We start from the raw sequence: 14,471 nt of genomic DNA on the forward strand, positions 1-14,471 counted from the left end.
CTGTTGCACATAAATTTATAGTTTTTATAAGTGTCTAGAGAAGCATTACTTTTCAGTTTATTTTATGGGATAAGCTTATTAAGAGAGTACTTGTATTTTTTAGTATGTTTTTCATTCTCACACTATTATTTTTTTATTCTAAATATCATTCTATAGCCATGTATCTATTTAGGAATTGAAAAAGTAGGAAGATGTATGAGGTCTTTAACACTGAAAAATGGGTCCAACGTTGCACCTAAATCGATGACTTTCTAAAATTCAAATGATTTTTTCAAGAATAATTTTCTTAAATTTCACTGAGTAATCTCTTTAAAATGAAAAAAAAAAAAAAAAAAAAAAAAAAAAAAAAAAAAAAAAAAACTGAAAAGCAAAATTAGACACCTCCCTTCATTAAGTAAACACTGCTGAACATATTGTTGAACAGATCCTCTGTCATGCTGTTACTAAATTCATCAACTACTCAGTGAAAAAAAAAATTCTGACTAATCGAGACACTGAACTGGGTTTCGATATGTTTGAAACTCCCGAATATAATGAAGGTGAAGAGAAGAAGAAGAAAACTATTGTGGAAGCTGCAAGGACTATGGTTCATCCTAAAGAATTACCAAAAAAATTCGAGATTCGGGATTGAACTTATAGCTATATCGAATCCTTGTGATGATACTAAATCTCATTAGAGAGATGTTCCTTAAAGAGAGGTAGTTGGTAGTTTACAATATTTTATTATGACAAACAGGCAAGTTGTAGCTTTTACTGCTACTTTTGCTTCAAGAACTCAGGGTAAAGCTACAAAAGGTGACAGAGAAAATGAAAAGAGGATCTTCAGATATTTACTTGGCACAATTGATGTTGAGGTTTTAAACACATGCATACAAACTAATTATTCTTTCTTCGGTGTTGCTGACCATGATGGTGATATTAAGACTATACTCTCAACATCTGGTACAGTTTTGATTAATTCTCAATCAGCCATTACGTGGTAGTACCGATTATAACTATCTATTTCAATTTCAAAAGTAGAGATTGAATATGTTGTGGTTCGCGTCTGATTCAGTCGATGATTTTGATGGTACTAAATGAAAACGTGATAAATTAATGCCTGATATTTACAGGCTCCCGCTAGACGGCGTACTCGAGCGTTGCGATCGCGAATAAATCCATGAGATGAGAACCACCGTAATAGACACAGTAGACTAGTATTTTGTAGGAATTTAGGTAAATGTAGTGTTTTCATTATTTTATAGTTTGTTATGCTTTCCGTGATTGTTTACTTAAAATAAGAATTAGTCTTGATATTGGAAGGAGTCTTGAAATGAGTGATATCTCGATAATTTTAGTTCATATTTGTTTATTTCTCGTTGGCAACACCTATACTCTTTCTTTTGCCAATAAACTGTTTCGATAAGACATTTTTGCATGTTAAGTGTAATAAATTTCCTTTTGTCTTTTAATATTTGTACTATAGTTTTCTATTAATCTGACTTATTTTTCCTTTGCCATAACTTAAAAATTGCGATTAAACAGGCTCGTATTTTTTTTAACTGTGCTTGTGAGAATTTTCAAGAATCCATTGAAAGTACAGACAAGAGCAGCAAAAGAGCAGTTATCAACCATATTCTAACTTTGCGAATTTTTGTTGTTGTTAAAAAGGCTGAATTTATAAGCAATTTATTTAGTAAAAAAATACTGTGAGCTTCACTGGATTTTCAAAATCGTTCGAGTAAAGAGTGTACAATTCTGGGTGCAAATTAGTTTAAACTTTCACAACTTTTGTATAGCTTTAACAACCAGTAAACACACTTTTAAACTAATTTATTCAATATTTTATTCATTTTTAGTTTCTACATTAATTTGACATACGAACAATTGTTAAATAAATAAAACAGTACTTTGTAAGAATTACAAATATCACTTAAAATAATTAAAAAGAAAAAAAGAAAGTTTTTATAGTTTTTTTTAAAATTCGAATCTATTAATAACTTTTAGATGGTAAATAATTTGCCTGGTAAGCGATCCATAACCTTGGATCTTGCCAGAATTAGATTTGGTTTAATCCTTTACAACAAGTACACGGGTCATTTTCAGAGAAACAGTTTTTTTATGATTCAGTTTACTTAGAAATGTTTCATAACTTATGAATAAATTTTTTGGGTATAAAGTTTATTTTAGAAGTCATGTCAACAAAACAATAAAAAGGACAAATTATTTTTTTAATTATTTTAAATATTAACTGAAATATACCTATATGTCAATTCCTCACTTATTCCCGCTCACTTATTCTCAATAAAGATAATAAAAATTGTTTATAAGAAAACAAATTAACAGCGTTACAATTTTCATTTTATAATCTTAAAATATAAAATTCAGAAAACAAATTCTTATAAAAAAATATTGCCACAGCATTATGTTAATGTTTGTTCTAGAGCATTCCGAAATTCCTGCTCAATACAATATAAATTATTCTAAATCACCACAAAATAAAATCTTTTATTGAAAATGTTAATGATATACAGTTAGCAAACATAAAAAAATAATAGAGCGTTTTTTTATTATCTTCAACTCATTGAAAATTTGCATGTGGAATACTTTTGAATTAGAAAATATTTTTTACCATTATATCAATATGTCATGTTTTTTTAAGGGTAAAATGAAATTAAATAGCACCTAAAAAGTGAATCATTATAATTCCATGAATAAATATATTTGTGCATGACTAATTCCAAATAATTAAGCAACAAAACTATTTTTAAATTTTAAAGAATTTGTCATTTCCTTGCTAATACATTACAGACATGAGGGAATGATTTTAGAGTATTAACTATCTAAAAAATTAAAAATACTAACTACTCTATAGCTTAAAATATAAAATTTTTTTAAGTCATAATATAATTAGAAATTAATATAATTAGAAATAATATTATACAATTACAAAGTTTTTTTTTTCTCTGAATTTTACAAATTTAACTTAAAATGATGGTTTTAAGGAGAATGACCCACATTTTATAATAGATTTACTTTAAATTGAAAAAAAAAGACTATTTTGTTAATAAAATATCAAAGAAATCAAACAATAACTGTAAACCATGAAAAATGCAGCTGATTAAAAAGAAAACTGAACCATGTGTGACAAAACAATTCCAGTTTTGTTGCATTCGTTTTCGAATATAGGCTTGAACATTCCTATTAATTCCATCATTAAACCAGCTTCCGACAGTCCGCAGTATATGCTGGTTTTTAATTCAATGCATTCAATCAAACCAACCAGGGTTCTGAAATATAAATATTTAAACTAAGTATCATAAACTGATAACAAATAGTAAAGTTACTGTCATTTCACAGAAATGAATGAGAAAAAGTACCAAGCGCAGGTTTTTGGTAAATTGTCTGAAATTTTGACATGATAATACTCTTTGAACTTAGAAAAGTAGATAAAGAGTATAAAGATTTTTTTTTAATAAAAGGAAAGCGATTTATTGAGAAAATATCTTATTTTAGTCTTAATTATTTAGTCTAATTAACAGCATTTATTTTGCTATGTTATTTTATTCCAAAATTTCTATGTATGAACGATGCAAGGGACAGACTCTGTGTAATTTTGGGGTTAACGAATAATCGAGGCACACTTTGCAATGTACAGTCGACGAGTAATATCAGAAAACCTGACTCTTACAAGGGAAACTAGAGAAGTGTGACTCGCCAATTTTGAAATAAACTAGTGGGATGTATGCCTTATGAGGAATTATTTTAGGGGGCAACATTCGTCTCGGCCCATAGAATATCCTGTGAGAGATAAAAAATAATTCAATATATAGAAAAATTGGTATTTTATTACTTCTTCAATGCAGACTATTAGTTATTGTAATTATCTCATACTCCAATTAATTTGTAATAAATTGGATAATGAATTAATTTGCTAATTAATAAATTAATTAACATTCGTCTCGGCCCATAGAAGGTCCTGTGAGAGATAAAAAATAATTAAATATATAGAAAAATCGGTATTTTATTACTTCAATGTAGACTACTAGTTGTTGTAATTGTCTCATACTCCAATTAATTTGTAACTAATTGGATAATTAATTAATTTGCTAATTAATAAACTAATTAACATTCGTTTCGGCCCATGGAAGATCCTGTGAGAGATAAAAAAATAATTAAATATATAGAAAAATCGGCATTTTATTACCTCAATGCAGACTATTAATTGTTGTAATTGTCTCATAATCTAATTAATTTGTAATTAATTGGATAACTAATTAATTTGCTAATTAATAAATCAATCAGAAAATTAATTAATTATTACCACCAAATTAATTGGAGTATGAGACAATTACAATAACTAATAGTCTGCATTGAAGTAATAAAATACCAATTTTTCTGTGTATTGAATTATTTTTTATCTCTCATAGGACCTTTTATGGGCCGAAACGAATGTTTCCCCCAAAAATTATACCTCATAAGGCATACATCCCGCTAGTTTATTTCAAAATTGGCGAGTCACACTTCCCTAGTTTCCTTTGTTAGCAGCATATTAAAGAACCAAGAATGCGACGCAAACAGCTTAAATGAGTGTTTGAGTTTTATATAGACTACGATAACTGCAAACTTGCGTACAAAAAATATAATCAAGCCATAATCTTTGAGTCTATTGTTATTACATATAAACTTTAAAGCTAATTTACCTAATGACATTCATTCACTCAAATTTTAAAATATGAGTTTATTTGAAGAAAAATTGGTTCAATGATGAGGCATAATCTCGATATCTTGAACATAGAGTGCAAATTTACTGCGACCTTGATTAGGTACTATATTGAATCTTATTTCTGTTTAAATTGTACCACAGCATCGTGCAATCAAGTTTAAGAAGTGCAATAATATGGTACAACTTAGCACCATATCGAGCTTGTTTCACACTTGAGCACAAGAAGGGTTTAATGTGCTTTAAAATTTATAACAGTGACTGTCTAAAACGGATAGAATTTGAGACAATAATGGTCAAGGTAAAAATTTAGTTATTTTGCAAAATACACCGAAGAGCCATTTCATTATGACCACCCTCCATCTATAACAATGGGCTGGCCCAGGTTTTCATGGTTTCTCGCCCAAGAACAATGTTTTCATGGGGAACATTGGGATCCATAATCCTCATAGGACAATCCCTGGCGTCTGTAAGCTACTTGAACATAGTTGCAGACCAAGTTCACCCATTCATGGCAGCAGTTTTTCCTGCGGGGGATGGTGCTTACCAATAGGATAATGCACCATGTCATAAGGGTCGAATCGTCGAGGAACATTCCAGTGACTTTCAAGTCATGTCTTGGCCCCCAAATTCACCTGACCTTAATCCAATAGAGCATTTGTGGTCCTACTTGGAAAACCAAATTCGTGCTGCCACGCTACCCCCTCGCAATGTGAGGGAATTTCAGGACCAGTTGGTGAGCGCTTGGTACCAGATACCTCAGACTACCTATCAGCACCTTGTGGAATCAATGCCACGGCGGGTGCTAGCAGTTTTGAGGGCTAAAGGTGGTCCTACATGTTATTAGCAGGGTGGTCATAATGTGATGGCTCTTCGGTGTATATCTTGAGGGATTTCTTTGAAGTTTGTATGCGTTTGCTCATGACATTTTGAATGAAAGTCCCGAAAGCAATGTGACTGAGCGACTTCTTGAAGGGAGTAGGAAATTTTCCTGATGATAACCATTTTTATATCCTGTGAGTCACATTTCCAAATACGAATCTATTTATTTAAGGGGTAATTTTTTTTCTTTGTCCTCTTACATAGAAGCTTTAATGCATTTATCTCTTAATGAATTTGATTGATGAACATTCAAAAACAGTCGGTGAACATTCATTATCGACGTGAAAAAAAAATTAATTTTCTTTATGTCTATGAATGAAGCTAAAAAAGCAAAAAGAGAGCACAAATATTGTCACATAAACAGGCACATTCTAGTTTCAGTTTATGGAGGGAAACATTTTTTCTCAATGCTGAAACTTGGAGAGATACCAAGGTTACAAATAGGCTAAAAAGGGGATTGACTGTTTGGGAACAAATCCAAACAAAATAATCAAATGAATGAAGGAAGATAAGGAAGAGGTGTAGTGAAGCTGAGATGTGACTCCTTGGTATTGCAAGTTTAAAGGAGAAAAGATTTTCTAAATTTGAATCTCTCCTTGTCAGTATGTTTATCCCTCTCTTTTGAAGATTTTTACTTTAAGAACAATATATTGGAGCGTGTCATGGAACAATCAAAAACGAATTTGACGTTCAAGAATTTTTAAGAGTTGAAGGGTACAATAAGGAGAAGATGTCTTACCACCCAGGAACTATTATGGTAGTATTAATTTGGAAGATGCATCAATGAGAAAGAAAAGGTGATCCATTGACTAGATTAACCAGTCATATTAATATATTGCTAATTTTAAAGAACATTTCATTTGGATAGATTGAAAATTTCGATAATTTCTTAGTTCTTGCTGGGGCTGGGAAGTTACGTCGAAAAAATACAGTTCAGTGCTTGTGTGTCATTTCCGATTTTTAGACAAAATGACATAAGAGAATATTTTAAATATATTTCTCTACAAGTACGAAACTCAATTGTAACTATCACACACTTTTTCAAAAATTACACGTGTTTTATATTTATATTTAATTTTAAATATATATATCTAATTCTTTCACTTATTTACAAGTTATTTATTTAAATTTTAATACCATTTAAATTTACTGATGAAGTTTGAAATGAAATTTTATGACAATAAAAGAAATGTTTCAAGGTTTTAAGTAGTGTCTAAGTAAGGGACAACTATTCTTTAAGGAACGAAGAGATTGCTCTTGAAGGTGTACTCAATTGAGAGATACTTTTGAAATTGCCCGACAAACTTTCCTTGCGTCTGCCCCAAACTTTTTCTTGCTTAAATTACAGTTTCATTGAGTTGGTAATTGAATAACACTACCAACATTTTTATAAAATTTGAAAATGAATAAATAAATAAAAAAAGAAACCCGTAGGACGATAATAAGCCTGCCTTTTAAATGAGAATGCTTTTTAGAGTAATACTTTTGTCATTTAAAATTACGAAGTTCGTTCGAATTCATGCGGAATAATTAACATTGGTATTCAAAGTTATTGGTACCAATAGATGATCACAAATATGATCACAAATGTTAGTAGTACAACAGCTTTACTTATATAAAGTAAGGCATGGAAATCTTACGCGCATTTGTAGTCCTCAAATTCTCTGAATGACATTCCTTTTTCTTCCTTTTTAGCTTGAACTTCAACATTTCTGTAACAATCCTTAAATGGGAAGGGAAACTTTGTGTGACAATCTAAAAGAGGTTGGTATATATCCGCAATCTCCTCGAAATCTTCACCAAGTTCTTCAAATTCACTGCCCACACTTTCTTTAGCTTCTTCAATTTCCATGAAATCATCCATAACATTCTGGAATTCCTCCGCTATGCACTGGTTGTCCATCATTCCACCCCTTATGCAATTTTGGCTAGAGGCTAATAAACAAAAATGGAATAAAATGATTAACCATTGGTATATAAACAAGTTTTTTCTTCATAAATTTGAGCAGATATGGATAAAAATTAACTTTTCTTTTGTATACTTCATACTTTGAGAAGAAGTTAACAGGACTTGCGGCTAACTTAAGAACTAAAACATTAACACCCAAGTCATATAATTTAACCCAAGTTATATAAAAATCGTATATTCACGGCACCCAAGTCATACAACAGGGGTTTCCAACTGGCTGCCCGGGGGCCGCATCCGGCCCGCGAAGCCTTTTCTTGTGGCCCTCGAACTAAAATATATCAGTTGTCATTTTTTTACGGACAATTTTCGTAAAAAATCTATATGGGTTTAAAATACTTTTCTCGCTAATAAAAACCTAATTTCTCGTTTCTGTGAAATTTAGCATACCAACGGTGCAAAGAAATCTATTTTTCACGTTTTGCACCCAAGAAAATATTTATTCAAATACTAAAATAATCGTGTATGTTGCTCTTTTTTATTTCTTTTTTTTGTATTTTGTGAATATAACTTAGCATGTGCGTATCAGAAATTTTCTTGAAGAAATTCTCCGATTTTACTTTTTGAAACCACTCAGTTTGGACGAAAATATTTTCACACACATTTGTAATTTTAAATTTAAGATGCAAATACCTATTCTCTGGTGGTTGCAGCAGACAAACATCAATTTTCTCATTGAATATTTTGTTTTGCTACTATATAAGTTTAATATCTTAACATTTAGATATCTGTTGCACATTAATTGTTTAATACATACGTGCACATTAAGTTATTGTAGCCCGAATTTTTATTATTTATTTAATATTTTTAAAAATATTATTAATAGCAATTAAATATTTTTAAAAATCTACTTCTTATTTTAATTTGTAATTCAATACTTTTGTTTTGTACAACTTGGTAATACTCTGACAGTAATATTTAATGTTCCTTCAAGCATAAAAGCGTCCTACAAAAATTTTTGATAAAGTTGCGGCCCGCCATTTGATTTGTGTTCTTAATTGTGGCCCCCGGCCTCATGCAAGTTGGAAACCCCTGTCATATAATATTCGTTTGTGGAGACAGAAAGAAAAAGAGACAGAAACTGTGGAAGTAAAGGCCGGGGATATAAACTTCACTTTATGCAACTCATACTTAAATTTAACTCAGGTTCTTTTTATTTTAATTAATAAGTCACTGATGACATTAAAAGTATTACTAATATAAAAGAAAATAGGAGTATTTGTCACGGGTAATTAACATCGATACTCGAAGATATTGTGAAATCTGCAATGGGTGAGCTTGCTGCTGAAAACATATATAATAAAATCGCAATCTTTTCAAATCGTGGAATAAAGCCGTTCTTTTCTGATATTTACTTTGGAACGATATTTGTTCTTTAAAACGTGAACAGTTGAAAACCGACCTTCACCCAGGTAGGAAAAGCTCACTCCATGGAGCTCCACTTTGGGAGCATCTGCATTTAGAATGAAAATTCAAACAAATCGATCTGAGGATTTCTTTTGACTCTCAACGATCAAAAATCACATAAGCAATACGAGTTGACATTGTTGCTAATTATAATTAACTTGAAAATGTTTAATAATAATAAAATTCTCTCAGTTTTACCTAAAAACTAATACTATTTGAAAAGAAGAAAGAGAATATGCTTTGATCATTTTTGATAGAGAGGAATGTTTGACAAAACCAAGTCCTTAAAATTTCTCTTTTTTTTCTGTCAAAATACGTAAATGAAACAGTTTAAATTTTTATTCGGATGATAAATAACCAATTCAAATAAGAAAATTAAATATTTATCACAAAAACACAAACTGTATTTTGAAGGGTAAATTATTTATTGTTTGGAAGCATATTAGCACTTGGTTACATCCAACCTGATAGTCCAATAAAACCAGTATATATTGAAATAATAAAAAAAAGCGATATTTTTTCTCCTAAAATGCTTGTTAAAAGCATTAAATTAGCTGGATGATCCTTTTACAGAGAAAAACGTATGGAGATTTCAAAATTAAGGCAAAAAAATTTTGTATTGAATACATTTGTAATTTTTAGAAAAATTAAGTTATTTGAACAAATATAAAAACTTAATCATAAAAGACACTTTAATCACGCTTCTCTGCATCACAAGTATCATGGGGCCCTATTCTTTAGAGTTGAGGTAATGCATTCTAATTTTCCGAGATTTTGATTTGGTCTATCCTGTAGCTTACAGTTTTTTTTTTTTTTTTTTTTTTTTTTTTTTTTTTTTTTTTTTTTTTTTTNTTTTTTTTTTTTTTTTTTTTTTTTTTTTTTTTTGTGCAACCCGATTTTGTATGACTGGCAAGATTCTGGTTTTATTCGAAAACGCTATTTAACAAAGAGAAAGAAGGGCTAGAATATTTTCAAGCTGATGCAAAACCTGTTTTAATAATTTTACATGATATCTAAAAGAGGCGTTATAAGAAGTTGAACTTCCAGCAATAAGAAATTTCCGAGTGAAATTGGTGGTGAAAAAATCAAAACTTTTTCAAGAAATTTTTTTTACAACATTGGCTTTTTTAAAAAAAAATCCTTCTCTGTCTTTCATTTATTTGTACATAATATGATGGTCGTCTGCAATTAGTATCATTTGATATATATATATATATATATATATATATATATATATATATATATATATATATATATATATATATATATATATATATATATATATATATATATATATATATATATATATATATATATATATATATATATATATATATATATATATATATATATATATATATATATATATATATATATATATATATATATATATATATATATATATATATATATATATATATATATATATATATATATATATATATATATATATATATATATATATATATATATATATATATATATATATATATATATATATATATATATATATATATATATATATATATATATATATATATATATATATATATATATATATATATATATATATATATATATATATATATATATATATATATATATATATATATATATATATATATATATATATATATATATATATATATATATATATATATATATATATATATATATATATATATATATATATATATATATATATATATATATATATATATATATATATATATATATATATATATATATATATATATATATATATATATATATATATATATATATATATATATATATATATATATATATATATATATATATATATATATATATATATATATATATATATATATATATATATATATATATATATATATATATATATATATATATATATATATATATATATATATATATATATATATATATATATATATATATATATATATATATATATATATATATATATATATATATATATATATATATATATATATATATATATATATATATATATATATATATATATATATATATATATATATATATATATATATATATATATATATATATATATATATATATATATATATATATATATATATATATATATATATATATATATATATATATATATATATATATATATATATATATATATATATATATATATATATATATATATATATATATATATATATATATATATATATATATATATATATATATATATATNTATTCTAATACCAAAAAAAGTACTTGCGTGGCGTGAAAATATCTTTTGCGATGTAACTCTTTCAAAAGTACATAAAAATGGTTGCTATCAGGGGTGTACATGCAGATTTGTTAAATGCACCTTGTGCGCCACCTAGGAATCAAATCTAGAACCCGACACTCGAAATTTTTGCTCTGTTACAATCGTACCTTGTTACAATTGACCCCACTCTCCCCTACTCTTTATGAAATAACTGTTTGTCCTCTATGTTTATGGCTATTTTGAGTATTCTTTTCGATGTTTGGATAAAAACAACTACAAATTGTAATGATTATTCAGATTTCCTCCTGATGTAAGTTAAAAATTGCGTTGATTCTCTCTTTTTGTGTTATTTTTAAAATTCATTAATGTCATCCTCATTAACGACAGCCCAGAGTAACCAAAGCTTTCCTTTGAAGAGATTTACACGTATTCTTCTGCGTGACAATGATCCTTCAGTTCTTTCAGTGTTCCTAAATTTCTTACAGCTCTACATCTCGCAACCGCAACTTGGTTCTTCCTTTTTGTTCCCAAGTTTTGCCAAAAAAGGAGGCTTTTTTAAAGGTTTAAACTAGTCCAAATTTTTCCGCAATTAAAGTTTATTTTAGCAAGAAAAGTTCAATTTTGTACGGATCTTTATACCATTTCTCTAAAAAAATTCTCTACATTTATTTATACGTTTAAATTTATTCAATACATTTGAAGATCTGGAAGGAAGAACGGTTTGTGCCCAAAAATGCTTATTGAGTAAAAACAGATTTTAAGTTAGACAGGAACTACTTTTCTCCACTTTTCTTATTTTCAATGTGTAATAACTCTCAGGGAGAACGGATTTTCCACTTTATTGTTTTGTCAAAGCCTAGTAATTTTCAAAATTAGACACATGGCAAAAAACGGACATAAACTGTTCTTCTTCCTTTATCATATTTTGAAAAAATTGCAGAAAACTCTCAAAAGAGCAGGAGCGAAAGTTTTCCGATGTTTCTGTACACTTCTCCATTAAATATCAAAAGCTAACTTGCATTGAGCCTTTGTGAAAAGCAACGCTACAAAGAGGTATAATGTTTACAGGTACAGGGAGGTACAGGTACAGGAGGTTGCAATTTTTTTTAAAATTCCAGTACTCTGCCATGGAATTAAAAAAACATTTCTGATCTTTTGGAGAATTCCCTATTTCTTTATGAGTTAGAAAATCAACAGCTGTTTTACTACTCAACATCTACTTTATAATGGAAACAGTGTAAAAGACAAATTTAGAAATGACATGAAAACTAATGAAAACCATAATTATTTACACTATTAGCGACAAAAAATAAAATAATGCAAATATTTACTCTCTTAATTCCTATTTAACCAACATCTGTAGAAAAATAATAAAATAAAAAAATCTAACACAGTAAATATTCTTTTCTATGCTCAGTTATTAACTTGAAAATCATAAAAAAATTACAACAAATAAATAAACAAAAAAGAAGTTTACATTAATAAAATGTTGTTTTTCAAAAATGTTTTTCAAAAATTCTTTCGTATCACCATGTACTCCTACTTCATTTATGTTAATAGCAAGAATGTTAGAAGGAATTTTTTCCTTACTTTGTTTTGGATATTTGTGGAGACCTTTTTTAAATTCAACAACTTGCATTGTTGATTTAATAGTTCATTTTACTAGTTTGTTACATTAATTTTCTTAAAAACTTTGTAATTTCTACTTCGATTGGTTAGTCAAAGCAGGGTTGAGGGTTTTTGAAGGAGAAAGAGAAAAATTTTAGTGCAATAAAAGCTTTTTTTCCAATTTCTATGTTTTGTTAGTCGTAGTTTCGAAATTATATTTTTCAAATGTAATATATATAAAAATGTAATCTAAAATCAAAATAAAATAAAACTCAAAGTTATAAAATTATTTATTTTTAATTTTTGTAACACAAAATACATTAAGAGACTTAATATTGAAGATGATTTAATATATTAAGCTTAAATAAATATTAGGTGAATTCGTATCTTTAAATTTTGACTTTTTCATAGTAAACAATTTAATATACTTTATGAAATTTATTCTTTCTAACAAAGTAAAATAACTTCTGATAAAGTATTTAACTAACTTTTCTTATATTTATCAATATATTACTAAATGTAAAATTTTAACTAGATTTTAATAGAGTAAAGCAATGATTCCCGAAATTGGTGTCCGGGAAACTAGTTTACAATTCAGCTGCTTTTAACGACTCGTTCTCCTTTTTGGAGGCTTTCTTCTTATTTGAATTTGGTTACGATTATAATTCAAGCTTTTATTTTCTTTAAAATTTGTAACCTGAACTAAAAAAAAGTCAAAAACTAAGTTTTCTCTTTAAAGGCCGAACAGGAGAGCTGGTTGTTAAAAGCTGCTGGATTGGAAAATTACTTCTGAGTATGAGACGAGAGAGGCTACGACATTAAATCTAATATTAACGCTTTATCTGCGACATTAAATCTAATATTAACGCTTTAGAAGTTATCTGTTACAATTAAAATTATTTTTTAAGGTGCGTTATATTTTACAGCTACATTATGTTATATGTAACGTTTTTAAACTTGGTACATTTCGTCTAAGAATGTCATTTGAAAAAAATCTGGAACTTTATGAAGAAAACTAATTTCATATCTGAAATCTCCTCAACCGAATTAGGCAAGATCAAGTATTTGTATAAATACAGCACAAATTTTGTTCCCCAATGTTATTAATGCTTATATTATATATTGTTATCAATACATTCTTATTAATTTCAATTATCGTATTTGAATGGATTTGAAGCATGAGAAATATTAAGTATGTTTATGATCTCACCACTTACTTCCATAGTGTCTGTTTCATGGGCGTATGAAACATTCATTCTATGTTCATTATAAATATTATACCGCAGATAAAAAGGAATGGATATTCGTGGTTGGAAAAATGAAATTTAAGATAAAATTTTAAATTTCGCCAGGATGCTTCCTGCAAGTTGGAAAATTTTGAAAACCTCTGGAACATAATAATTTTTGCAAATTGAGAATCATTTAATTAGTTTTGAAAAATTCAAATTTTATTCCTCTAATTAGATAGATTTTCTAATTTAGATATATTTTTCAAGTTTTCCTATTTTTATTCTTAGTACTAGGTTAAAAGTAAACATCCCAGACGGTTAATATATTTTCAAAATATATCAATTTGTAAACAGAAAGCCGTAAAAATCGTATCTTTTTATTGCAAAACAAGATGCGCACATTATATATATATATATATA

At 27.5% G+C, this 14,471-nt stretch overlaps 1 protein-coding gene across 1 annotated transcript in view; it reads right to left on the reverse strand.

Annotated features, from left to right (window-relative positions):
* Nucleotides 1–2,956: 2,956 nt before the first annotated feature.
* LOC107452688 (uncharacterized) overlaps nucleotides 2,957–14,471 on the reverse strand; it is a 16,051-nt gene continuing 4,536 nt past the window's right edge. Inside the window, exons 2-3 of the mRNA XM_016069252.3 lie at nucleotides 7,225–7,519; nucleotides 2,957–3,269 (exon numbers count right to left, since the gene is read on the reverse strand). Coding sequence (XP_015924738.1) covers nucleotides 3,101–3,269; nucleotides 7,225–7,519 — 464 coding nt within the window. The 3' untranslated portion in view covers nucleotides 2,957–3,100. The remainder of the gene's footprint in view (nucleotides 3,270–7,224; nucleotides 7,520–14,471) is intronic.

This window comes from Parasteatoda tepidariorum, chromosome 7 (genome assembly GCF_043381705.1).
Source record: "Parasteatoda tepidariorum isolate YZ-2023 chromosome 7, CAS_Ptep_4.0, whole genome shotgun sequence".
In the NCBI taxonomy this organism is placed as follows: Eukaryota; Metazoa; Arthropoda; class Arachnida; order Araneae; family Theridiidae; genus Parasteatoda; species Parasteatoda tepidariorum.